The sequence below is a fragment of the Varanus komodoensis genome, unplaced genomic scaffold, assembly GCF_004798865.1.
Source record: "Varanus komodoensis strain SLA01 unplaced genomic scaffold, ASM479886v1 scaffold42, whole genome shotgun sequence".
NCBI lineage: Eukaryota > Metazoa > Chordata > Lepidosauria > Squamata > Varanidae > Varanus > Varanus komodoensis.
This window is the reverse complement of record NW_025335972.1, coordinates 3,562,856-3,576,394: the sequence shown is the minus strand read 5'-3', so window position 1 is coordinate 3,576,394 and position 13,539 is coordinate 3,562,856. Positions and strand designations below refer to the sequence as shown.

The following is a 13,539-nucleotide window of genomic DNA, read 5'->3' as shown; positions in this document are numbered from 1 at the left end:
TGAGGCCAAAGTTTTTAATGTGAAAAGAAACTATTTCAAAGAAAAGAAACTGTTCTCCCTGCACTCCCGCCAGGCAACTCATCCCTCCCAACCTCATTTTCTCTCTCAGTCTGGATCACCACCCAGAGTGGTGGTCTCTTTCTCACCCACCCACCTCTCATACACAGATACACATGACCCGATGCACCCACTCACCCACCCATTCTCTTTCTCTGTCTCTCTCAATTATCCATGAGGAGGGAGGAAAGGAATTTTAGCTGCACTGTTCTGGACAGTGCCATGCTTGGGAAAGCTAGCCTAGATCATAGGAAGCTGAAGGCATATTGGTGGTGGGAAAATGGGATTTGGGAAGGGCTGGCAAAGGTTAAGGGAAAGCCTTGAGGGAGCAACCAGAACCCTTATAGGGCCAAGGAAAGGAGTGGTTCAGCAAAGGGTGCTGCTAGGACAGCCTGGACCAGGGCAGTCCAGGCATTGTGCCTACCTGCTTAGAGAAGGAGTCCTCAAGCTCAGTGATGTCATTGCAGAAGCCTCCGGAAGAAGAGTGCAGGGAGCCTGCATCCAACCCAGCCCGGCAGGAACCACCATAGGGGAGGCCTCGGTCCAACAGATGTGGCCGAGCAGTAGCCATGGTGCCTTCATCCAGCGAAGCAGGTTTGCCTTCAAAGTATGGAGCATTCTGGGCCTTATCATACTCCTCAAAAGAGTACTGCATCCGCATGTTGGAAAGGATGATGCGCCGTGACATGCGGCTCTCAGATGCTGAGCTCCGCAGACGCTCAAATTTCTTGTTCATGCGATACTGGCGGAAGGCTGTTTGGATGGTACGAGCTGCCCGTCGGCTCAGGAAATAGCCCCCATACTTCCGCTCCAGCATTTCCACCTACAGTGGACAGTGAAAAAGGATAAGTCAGGAGCAGGATGGAGTGGGATTGGCAGCAGGGATTTGGGAAAGAAGAGGGGAACACTGGGGTTCAAAGGAGGAACTGTATGGAAAAGTAAAGACAGGTAGGTAGGTAGGTAGGTAGCAGAGGAGGAATGCTACCAACAAAAGAGGCAGCAAGATTATGGAGGTTCTTGGGCAATATGCCACAGCAAGCCCCTCTCAATTTGCAAAGAAGCAGGGGCACATGAAACAACAGACTGCTTTCATTTCCATCCCTCAGGGCTTCTGAAGCAGTCTTATACTAAGCCAGAACATTGGTCCATCCAGCCCACTGCAGTCTACTCTGCCCCCCACCCCAGACTTTTTAGGCCAATGATCACACTTAGAATTCTGGGCAAGCGCTGTAGATGCTCTCACAGAATGGCTGCCATGTGGGTATCCTGTTTATTCATAAGATGGCTGTCATGGCAGGCATAGTAACAGAACAGTTATTCCCTAGAAAGGAAACTGATAGGAGAGAAAGAAAACTTGCCCAATTAACTCGCCCAAGAACCTAAAGAATGAAGCACTGGTTTTGAAGAGCTCCAAAACAGAAAAAGCCCTCTTTTAAACCTAAATAAAGATTGCACTGGAGGGCAACACTTCCCTTTGCAGCAAGCCAACCACCCAGTAAATAGAGCAGTTTGACTTTTTAAACATGCAAGAATTAGAGAGACACCATGCTGGAGGCCACATGGGTCAGCACAGGCTTCCCTGTGACTCAGGCAGAGGAGGCTCTCTCCCAGACTGTGCTGCCTGGTTCTTGAACAGGAGCTGCCAAAGTCTGAAGCTGGGACCTTTCGCATGCAAGGTTAGTGCTCCACTGGGACTCCTCCCCTCAAAGCCCTACTCGGCATTCATCCAAGTCTCCTCCCTGCTGCCCCAGTCTCATGTCTTCACCCAACTACAGAATGACTGGGAGTGGGGTGAAGCTTTCTGATCACGGAGAGCTTCCAGATGAACCCAAAGCCCCCCAGCGCTCTAATGTGTTGCTTTGACCTTCTAGGGAGCCCAAGGCAAAGCAGGAAAAGTCCCCAAGCCTGCAGGATGTCTCACACCGGGATAGTCAGCACAACAGAAAAACTGCACTTGTTCCAGCTCTCCTGGCTATGCTAAGCCCCATGGGAAAAGCACTGAAGCCAATTCACTGGGCCTCAGAAAGCCTTAGTCCTACAAACATCTGCTACCAGTCAAGGGGGCAAGTGGTACTCATGAGATCAGCCTTCCCCAACCTGGCATCCTCCAGTTTCGACTACAATTCCCATTGTATCTGTTGGCCATGCTGGCTGGGGCTGATAAGAGTTGTGGTACAAAACAATCACAAGGGCACAAACTTAGAGAAGGCAGCATTAGGTTAAATAGGGCTCCTAGAGATATATGGGGGACCTGGTTCTATCTGGATATATAACGACTTTTTGTTGGTTTTAAACTGTTGTACATTTTTTGTACATTAAATACATGTTAAAACACATTATGTATTTGTTACGTTGTAATTTTGGGTTGCAATTTTTGCAAACTGCCCAGAGAGCTTTGGCTATTGGGCAGTATAGTAATAAAACAAAATACAAAATAGATTCTAGGCTTAAATATTGTGTTTTTAAATACTGTGTTTTTTAATTTATATTTTATACTGGATTTTATGAATTGTTGTACACCATCCAGAGAACTTCAGCGTTTCAGTGGTAGAGAAATAAAATGTATATACATAGATCAAATAAATAAAGAGACCAAGTACCTTTTTGTCCTGAAGGTCTGTTGAGAGCTCATAGCTGTCTGACAGTGCCTTGGACCGCTTGCTCTCCTCCTCTTCCTGCTTCCTCAGCGCCACGCTGGCTGGCTGTAGCCGTGCACGCTGGGCCCACGGTAGTCCCGAGGATGGAGTGTGACAGACCGATGAGGAGGAGGAGGAGGGTGCCAAATCGTAGTGTTCCACCTTGCCCACCTCAGGGGCACAACGGTATGGGGGCTGGCTGCCCAGACTGTCCACTATGGTGCCTGCCTCACTCCCCGGTGGGTCTCCTTCCACACTGTAGGAAAGAAAAGTGGGGCTTCAGTAACGACCAAAGTGCACTTTACTGTGCTGACCTGTGGCCTCAAACCACAGACTAGAAAATTCAGCCACCAATGGACAAAACGAACCTGATGCACAGTCCAAGATTAGATCCCCAACAGTTGTTTGAAAAAACTAAAAGCAGCTGCATCCTTTAGCCAATATTGTCAGAATATATGTGCTGGTGGTAGGAAGGTTTTATCCTCCTCCAGCTGCATCCTATAGTGCAACTTAACCTAACGAACACACAACCTGAAGTTGCTATGATGCCTGCTGGGGTATCCTGTCTGTGCTCTTCCTCCACTGGAGCTAACAGCAGCCTGGGAAGAGGGAAAGTTTCGATCAGGGAAATAACACAGTGGAAAAAGTCAACTGCCAGTTTCAAAAATTCAGTTGAAATTAGAGGCCACCCTTCCAGCTGTTCTAATACATTCAACATTTTAAAGTTGAGGAACACCATTCCAGGTCTTCTGCATTATATCAGTTTTAGCCTTGAGAGGCAGAAGAATTTTCTTCTGCTTCCTCAGGGACCGTGCAGCCTGTGACTGGCTTCCCATCAGCCTTCTGACTTGAAGACCCATATAAACTTCGCTCTGCTCCATCCTCTTCATCCTTGTTCTCTGGTTATTAACCCCAGAAAATGCCTCACACCAGAAACTGCTCTCAGGTTGAACCTCAACAACCCAACCTGGTAAATACTCTTGGGTGATTTTAAACTTCTGGCTACATAATGCAACAAGCCAGGATGGCCACATGATCTAGTGCACTACTGGAGCGAGCCACTTCCTAAGTCATGTGGAGCCTGTGCTTACGTGAGGATTACAATTTAGGGGCAAGCATGTAGAGAATTCTGTCAGATGCCACACTCACCTTTGAGTAGGTGTGCATGATGGCAACATTTATACAATTGTATTCTTGTAAAATTACAAATCACAGGCTCTCTCCCAACTCTCCCAAGTTTGGGAAATAATTGCATGTTCCCAGCAAACATAGTATTTTAGTTTGATTGTTGGGAAAATACTATAGACTTAAAAGAAAGGTGGTCCTTTGAGCAAACATGCCTGGATTCCAAAAAAAGCACTGAGCTACAGTATTTCTGAAGGATAAGCTGGCTGTGTGGAAAGGCAGAGAATTTTTACAGTGGTAGGTAAGGAAGAAATGTTGTTACTCATGCTGAGTTGCCAGGATCAAATCGGGCTGTAAAAGCCAAGTCAGGGATAACCAACTGGAGCCTCTCAGATTCATCTGACCCACAAGAGAAGCCTATCCCAATGAAAATGCTTGCATGCAGGGCACAGTGGAGGATGGGACTGTGCCAGCCTGCCCACCATTGATGCAAAGCAGTTAATGTTTCTGTAGTGAACTACCATATCTACAATCCATTCAGCCCCAGGTGCATTTGCAAAGTCTGGATACTTTGATTGTGCTGTGTCCAGGTGGCACAGATGAGATCCATGTGTACAGAGCTCTATGTGTAGCCACTAGGGCTAGGCTCTGATCTGCAAATGACAGGCAAGCCAGAATAGGGCAGGTGTACCAAGGGTCACGTTAGTACAATTCTCATCTTCCACGGAAGAGTCATTTGCCTCTCTGCATAAGGCTCATTGCATTTCCACAAAGCTAACTGAAGTTTTGGGGTATCTTGTTTAGAGGATCTGAGGGAGGTGTTTAATTGTCAATGAGAAAACAAGTACAAATGCTTTTTGTACTGGTTACCTTACAATGTTTTAGTTGAATTCCTTGGGGAGGGGGGTTCTTACTAAATACAGAGTGTAGACCAGAGACAGACAATGGGTGAGCATCCAGATGCTGATGGACTTCCTCACCATTGCTGTCTTGGGCTCGTGGGAACTGGAGTCTAACAACACCTGGAGGGTCACAGATTCCTCACCTGTGGCTTACACTCTTTCTCATGTACATACACACCCATTTAGGAACAACAGCAGCCCTTATTCCAACCCAGGATTGTGACTTTCAATAAACCAAGCCTTGGATAGACCCAAGCAGTTGAGTGAAGCATACACACATGCACATGCATGCACAACATGGCTGAAGAAGAAAGCGATGCGCGATCTAATAAAATGCATGTCCATTCAGGTCCAAAACTTCTGCATAACTTGTGACCCACCAAAGTCTACCAGCCATGGTCTGTGGCTTTTGTGAGATGCTTGGCAATTCCCTGCCTGATAGCCTTTGGTGTGTAAACAGCAAAAAAGCAGGTTGCTGACTCAGCCCCTGCTGGGCTGTCATATAAGGCCAGTGGGTCACAGGTTGTGCAGGCCTGTTCTAGAACATAGAGAGAGTGGGGTGATACATATTCTATGGCAGCCTTCCCCAAACTGGTGCACTCTAAATGCCTGGAACTACAATTACCAGAATCTCCCAGCATGTGTAAGAATATTTGCTCCTAACCACACTGTAAAATTCCTGTGTTTCCATTTTTCCAAATAACCCAGCTGGAGGTTATCTTCCACCATTATCTGGCGAACGTCAGGATGTGGAAGGTTGTTCTAGTGTAATCCCCAAAATATAATGAAAATACACAGGTTTGCATCCTGTTTAAAATACGACTGCCCAAACGTTCAGATTGTTCCAACTATATTTCCTACAGAGCTGCAACCCAATTAAATAAATTATAGTTGATTAACTAATTCATTTTTTCAAGCAAGAAACATGCTTTGTTCTTGGCTGATCATGAATATGCTGCAGCAGGCCTTATTTTAGAAGAGGCATTCTTTTTCGCATCTGTTGCTTCCTGTCTGCATCACAGAAATGGGGGAAATGACTCTTTTTATATGCCACTTGCTAGCCTATCCTGTTATAAAAACTTCCACCAAAATAGATGCATTTTTAATCAGCTACTGAATTAATTAGAAGTACCTTTTTGTCAATTCCAGTGGATTAAGCAATTGAGCAATACAAAAATAATGTATTGTGCTAAAACCTTGGTAGTTAGAAGCCAAAAATAGCCAAAGCTCTCAAACTTTAGAAATACCTCTGGCTCTATCATAGTAATTTTTATCTAAATGCCTTTCAGGAACACTGAACTTGTTCCAGAATCCCAGCATACTGTAAGGACTCTGGGGCATATGTTCCATTTCTGCAGGGTGGTGGCCTAGGTGCTTGGCTAGCTATTGTCCAACATGAATGAACAGTACATCCCAGAACAGGAGTGGGCAACACATGGCCCTAGGCCACTTGCAGCCTGAGGCCTAATTTAAAAGGCCAGTGCTTTCAGAAGTCTTTTTAGTTAGGGAATGCTTGGGGGACTGAGTCGAATGCCATGTCCATGCTCTACCACTGAGCGACAGCCCTTCTCCTCCTATCCCCACCCTGTTGCAGGGGAAGAATTGGACAGCCCTCACTGGGGATGCTCCTTGGCATGGCCATAGACAACATCTCAGCAAGCACTTGCAATTTAGAGCAGCCAGGACCAGGAGCAACTTGGAAGCCCACTTCAAGCTTACCAAAAAGCTTATCACATGCCCCAACAGCAGCACAACACCTGTGGTGCAGTCCTTCTTCCTAGGGTGTTAGAACCTCTGGGGCTTGAGCCTGGGCCCTGACATCCTGCACTACTTGGGAGCAGGTACACTAAGCCCTCCAAGCACAGAAGGAAACTGTGCAACAACAGCCCCTGTGATTGGCAGGTAGCATGCCGCCCCAGGGTAGGCCATGGGTCATGTCAATCCAAGGGACAAACACTTTGGGCTCCTGCTGAAACCCTAATTTATTTTAGCGACTAACTTCAGAAAGCCTGGACTGGAGATTATGCAATACAGGCCTGTATGTGGTGGCAGAACTCACAGCTCTGCCTTGCTCCAATGACAGAGTTCAAGGTGGCTATAAAGAGGCAGCCACCCTGGGCTTAACTGCCTGGTGTAACGTTACAGATTTCCACCTCCTTCTTGTGCTTGCCTGTGGCTACTGTGATGCCACCTGGAAACAAGCAACAGAACTAAGTCATACTTTCAAACTGGTCAAGATGGATTGAGTATTGATAGCTAGCTACCCCAAAAGAACACAGTTTCACCCTCGCCACCACCAAGTTACTGAAAGCAGGAGGACACATTTCAAGGCCTGATACTAAAGTACATTTTAACAACACACACAGCAGGATTAAAATGGAATAAGAGGATACCTGCCCATGTTTCCTCATACACTGGACCCTGCTGAATGAATAGCACCCCAGAGAAAAAGAGTAAGAGGAGGAAAAGAGATGCAACATATATACAAAGCTATCACTGTGAAAACCAGCCCTCTTAAGCATGCAACATACTGTCAGAAGGCTCAGCACCAAGCATTCAGCTGTGAGAAAAACATTCCTAAGCATTATCATGAAAGGATTTCCTGGACATACAACAGACTGTTGTGGGATGGGGGAGGAAATCAGAGTGTATCAAAGGTTCCTATGAGAAAATGGACGAGTAGCATGTAACACAATGTTGTAAATCACACGAGGCAAATAAATGCAAAGGATTGCTCCAAGGAAAGAAATCCACCACTGTAGTAAATGATAAGCATGCAATACACATCATGTTGATATACACGCACATATTTATACATGACATGTAGTTATAAAAGAACAGTAATTGTGTTTTGCAGTGTGAACACCTTTGGAAATAACACATATACACACAAAATTAAAATCCTTGGAAATTCAAAGGATGCAAACAATACATTATCCCCCAAACTAAAATAAAATAATTAAGTGTCCAGTATGGAGGCTGCAGAGGACTGTATGCCACTGAGAAAGGACAATTGTTACCAATGAGTAAATCACAGAGAAAATGTACACTGTGCAAGCATGCGGAACACTATCAGGGCCTCCACACTAACCCTCAAGCCTGAGTTAGATTCGCAGATACTGCTGAGAAGCCAAGTAATAGAAAGTGGTGAAGGCCTTCTTCATCAGCTGAAACAGTAGTTTTGAACTCTGGTCTTCCAGGCAGCTGCAAGTTCAAATCCCAGCGGGGCCATTTCCTGCCTTTTCTTGGATGATGCCGGAAAAGGAAAGGCACGTCCCCTGTCATCAGCAGTTGCATCCAGTACATTCAGGTTCAACACACCTTCATGTCCAACAAACTAGCCACATTCAAGCTATGCTGCTTCTTATCAGGTTTCTGAGCAGTGCCCCAGTCCTTAAATACTCTTCCTTTCACAGTCCCCATCACCCTGCCAGCCTCAAAGGTTTCAACCAGAAACAGAATGTTCCTTTACTTCCTCTCTCCAAATGTTATGGGGCTGAGAGATAGCAGCTGCTGCAGCCCACCCCAGAAGCGGCTGCCTCTTGCAGAGAAATGAAATTCCATATGGCCGGGTTCCAGGAATGATAAGTTCTTTTGGAAGTCAGATGTGATGCTTGGGGCTGTGTCAGCCTATTGCCAGGAGGCCAGCAGGTTAGTGTTTGAAAGCTGCAATAGGACACTTTGAACTCTGGATTGCACCAACTAGTAGAATGGAACAATGGGGGTTATAAGCTCTCACCACTTCTGTCCTTCCCAAAACACACGGATTATTTCCAGACAACAACAAAACTCAGATTCTGTTATGGCAGTTTATATCCAGTACCAAGAAGCTTAGTGTAGAGGGAAAAAGTCCTATAACTCACAACATTTCCCAGCCAGCTACAGTATGAGTGGTATGGCTTTTTCTGCCAAAACATGCATAGGGTTATGCCCTAAATTTGGTGCTGGGATGGATGCTAGGATGGGGAGTGGGTGGAATACAGTTCATTGGCAAGAGGATTGCATGTTTGCTGCTATCAAAAAAAGCAATAATGAAGTACCAAAAAGTGAGACACTGCTGCAAATGAAGCAAGGAGCCTTGTTGATGTTCACTCTTCTTGTTTTATTTAAAAAGTCATATGGGCATTCTACTCAATAGCAGGGGGCATTTAAGCCTCTATGGCAATGTTTAAATGACATTAGGAAAAAAAACTGAAAAAGTCATGGATCAATGCTGGATCTCTTAGCAAACTGATGCCAAGACAACATCAAAGCAATTACTTTCAAGCAACCATGTTCCACACCACATGTGCTATTGCTATAGATGCATTTGGTCGCAGGATAGATAAAAATCACATTTTCCTAGCAGTGAAGCATTGTGGTTTGCATGCTGGGAAAAGGTGATTTGCCTGCAACAGATGACTAGCCAATTGATGCCTGGATTTCATGCAATAGCTGTGCACTTACTGTTCCAAAAATATCTTCAGAGGACAGCTCTTGCTCTCCATGAGACAGAACATCGCAGAAACAAAGAAATAAGAGTTGAAAAACAAAAGAAACTCCCCCCAAGTATTTATACAAGTCAATAAAAGATACATAGATGTGTGTGTGTGTGTGTTTGCACATATTATCACTTTTTCAACATTTTATTTTTTGCAGAATATCAGGTTTACGGACGTTTACCAGTCACTTTTCTGTTAAGAAATGCTGAAAACAACTTTTGGCACTGTGGTTAGGTGAAAAGTAAATAAAGAACAAGAGGGACAGATAAGCATTTGGGAAATGAAAGGAATAGACAGCAGTGCCACAATGTTTAACTGATTAATTGGTTATTATTTGGGCAAAAAGCAGGCAAGCATGATTATAAAAACTGCAGATGGCACGCATCATCTTAAAAACAAGAATGTTCCCCCCTCACATACGGGAGGAATACTTCTTCTAAGATGATACTTGTCATGATGACACATTTACTCATCATCTAAAAACAGAAAGAATGCCTCTTGCTTCAGAAAAATTGTTTCCATATATGCAAATGTATTCACATTTAATTACTATGCTAATCAATTGGGGCTGTAGTCATAATAGGTAGCCTTGCAGGATATAGGAACTCCAGGCCTGAACAGGGGAACCTGTTTGCACATTTTAAAACATTTTCACAACCAGAAGGATTAGAAACCTCTATTTAGGAAAATGAAAAAATAAGAACATATATCCTTGGCTATGTAAATACCATGCTGATTAAGGCACAGCATTATAGAACGCACAAACTCCTGATTTACGTTTTCCACATTTCTGCTCCCCATATTTGATCATGCTAGAATACAGCAGCTCAGCCTTCCTAAAATGAGGGCTGCTGGGCTTCAGACATATGCTTTCTCACATGGAAATAGCTTTTGGGTAGGAGAAGGCATGAATCTCCTGTGTGACATTTGTTGAATACAAGTACCAATACATGTCTGTTCCACACATCAGGAACATCATTAAGCCATGGCTGCTTATCAAATATACATATGAAAATAAATGCACAAGTTCATTATATGCAATGGACTACACGGTTGTACATTTGTTGGGTATGAGGCCACCTAATGAGAATCTAGGTTGACAGACCCCCAAAACCAAAACCTTGTGAACATGCTTGTTCTCAGACAGCTCCTCATCCACAATATCATACCTGAAACACAGGAACACTTGACTCAAGGGATTAAGAAGGGATAAAGGTAGTGAAAGCAGTGAATTGTCTCTTGAATTTGGGATTTGTACCTAAGGTTACAATAGCATGGATCCATTGACCAGACAAGCATCACTATCATTATCATTATCAAGGGTCCATGAAGCCAAGAATGTCACTGGTGGCTAAAAAATCAAATCAATTCATTATTCTGGCATCATATGTTGGTGAAAATGTAAGTACACCTTTCAGGTGTGGACCTGGCAGCACTGTACAGCTTCTTCTCATGTCTGCCTGCTAGGATGTCAGGTGTTTCCAAACAGTGACACCAACAGGCATTAGGGCCAAGACCACTCCCTGGCACCAGGCTAGGGATGCTTCCACATGGAGAGCACCTAGCAGTATTAATTAAAAGGCATTGTGCAGGTATTCCAACTGTTTTCCCCTTAACAGTTTTTCAGTGGACAGAACTAAGAAAAAAGAAGAAAGCAGTCAGAAAACTGGGAAAGCTACAAATGGAAGATGCCCTTCTTTGGGCCCCATGTAAAAGTCTATCCATGAGGCACTGCAATTGCACACTAAGATGCTGAACTTGAAGCATCCTTGGACCAGGGAAATCCAAGTTTGAATCCTCAGTCAACCGTGAAGCTCCTAAGCAGATACAGGCCTAGTCACACATTGCCATCCTAAGCTATTTCTCTGGCTTCCCCCAGAGCTCCTTGGGAGAAGAGCAGAATAAAAAGGTATTGTTACAAAAAAATTTAAAAGTTAATCTTATTTCACAACACTAGCCAACCCTTTCCTTGTAAATACCATCAGGTAGCCTGATACCGCTTTGTTTTCATGCTGCTAATGCTTTAAAAATACAGCACAAACCCATGCAAGTCCATTCAGAGGTAAGTCTTGTTGATCTTAGCAGGGCAAGCATCAAGCATATAGAGGGCTGGGCATCTGCCAAGGCCCCACAGCCCAGCAGAGGCTCCTTGGATTCACTCCTCCCCTCAACTCTCGCAATGACTCTGGCCTAGGCAACAGCAGTAGTGATGAAAAGGAGGGGCAGCATATGTCCTGCCTACTTGCTCCTTGGCTCTCTGCCCCTCAAACAAACAAGTGGTAGTGGCTGTGAGAAGTGAGGATAAGGAGCAAGGGTTGCTGGTGACAACAGTGGCAAGAAAATTAGTCTAACTGAGGGACAAAACTCATCAAGTTATCTTGCCTGAGCACCCTCTAAAGCCAGAATCCAGTACCAGATTTCAGTGAGGGTTACATCCAGGTAGATGCATAGACGACTGCAGGGCACTAGATATAGAGTAGCCATGGTTGGTTGTCATGTTATCCAACCTGGATAATACATCTCAGCATGGATAAAATCCAGTGGCAAGTAAGAGCGCAAATCAAGGTGGTTAAACCCTCCCCCCTGCTGTTCTTGTCCATGCTGCTGCCTTAAAAAATGCACCCTGAATGCATGCAGTTTTTAAAGTATTTATTTACTTATTTATTTTAGTCTTCTGCAAGTGCACATACACACATATGCCTCAGTCAAAAACAGCCCATTGTCCTCTCAAAACCCTGTTTTAAAGTGGACCCAGAATTTTGACAGCTAGCTATCACAACTTTTGCACTTTGTCAAGCTGCTAGCAGGAGTCTTGGGGAAAAGCACATATTGTGCATTACCCTGTAGTCTACCAGGGCAAAAAAAAATTAATAAATGTGAGCATCTCACTGTAAAGGGGGTGTAAATGCCACCCTTCCTTTCATGAGCAGAGAACCCTTGCACATTTGCTTTCCCTTGATATTTCATATTTAGGCAGCTGTTAGGGCAAGCAAAAAGGAGAGAAATATTTGGACCTTCTTAGAGTCAATGTCCAGAGTTGGTACAGCTGTATTACGACAGCAGCTTTCCTCCAGTTCATTAACCTAACCAAGGCTTTTCTTTTTTGGACTCACATTGTCAAAACCTAACAAATCATAGGTTCCAAAAGATGATCACTGAAAAACGAAGAAAAAAAAAGTAAACAAGAAAAAAGCTGCAGCAAGGCCAAAAATGACCTGTGATTGTGGCAAGGATTGGAGACAAGGTGGCTTCCGCTGCAACATCCACTGGGATAGAGTCCGGACAACCAAAGGATAAAGCATGGGAGAACAACACATGGTTAGCCTGACTGGAGGCATGAGTAGGCATTGCCATCTTCCACTCATACTCCTTCCATCATTTCTTATAGGTTCTTACAGCTTCTTCTTTTTCCTTCCCATTGAAAATCCATTAAGGAAAAGAAAGATGAAAATGCTGCATGAAGCCTTCTGACTAGTAGTGTTAGGAGCACTCTATCGGGAAGCATCCTAGATATAGGTCCATGGAATTTTCTAGGATTGTAATGCATCTGCTGGTACAATCTCAAGGGGATTAACATTTGCGCTATAAACTGTGCATTATTTGCTTGGGCAGCTTCCTTGTCTTTTTGGCCAGTTATTCATCAAGCCCTACCTTTCAGTCACCTTTTTTACCAGTTTAAAAACAATCCTGTTTTTAACCATCTTGCTCTATATATTCAGAGTTGTTTAAGAGAAGTAGATGCTCCATCCCTACTCCCTGAGTACTTACCTATGGCCTCCTTACAAAAGGACTGTGCACAAACTTATAAACATTCGGTGACATCAAAAGTTGAGTACGTCAAACCATATAAATTATGCAAATCAAGCCACACACCTTAATTTATTCTGCAGTAAGTCCAACATTCTCTAATACTGGTTGCTTTCAGCTTCTGGAAATTTTATTCAGCTCCTCTTGAAGCTTCTAGATATTAGCAGCATTGTCAATAAGTCGCTGCAATCATATACAGTTAAACCTTGACTTTCATGGGTTTAAATTTCATGGATTTGATTATTTCTGAGTTTGCCATCAATAATTAAATGTAATTTTTTGGAGCTTTGTGCCCTGCTGCGGAAAATTGTCTTCACCATAGAGAGAGAGGAAGCGAAAGGGGAGAAAGAGAGCATGCCTTCTTGCTCCACCCATCTGGACAGGCAAAACTCTCGTTTCCTTGGTGCAAAGTGGAGGCACTGCTGAGTGAAAGTGAGGGTGGGGGATAGGAACATGAGAATGTACTAAATGAAGAGGAACCCTAATAGATCAGATCAAGATCTGAGAGAGAGAGGGAAGAGCAATCCAGTA

The 13,539-nt window shown here is 44.2% G+C and overlaps 1 protein-coding gene across 2 annotated transcripts in view; it reads right to left on the bottom strand.

The window, feature by feature from the left end:
• IQSEC2 (IQ motif and Sec7 domain ArfGEF 2) overlaps positions 1-13,539 on the bottom strand; it is a 175,592-nt gene that overhangs the window by 29,004 nt on the left and 133,049 nt on the right. For both annotated transcript variants that reach the window (XM_044443782.1, XM_044443781.1), the window contains exons 3-4: positions 2,658-2,949; positions 482-880 (exon numbers count right to left, since the gene is read on the bottom strand). In XM_044443782.1, the coding sequence (XP_044299717.1) occupies positions 482-880; positions 2,658-2,949 (691 nt within the window). The remainder of the gene's footprint in view (positions 1-481; positions 881-2,657; positions 2,950-13,539) is intronic.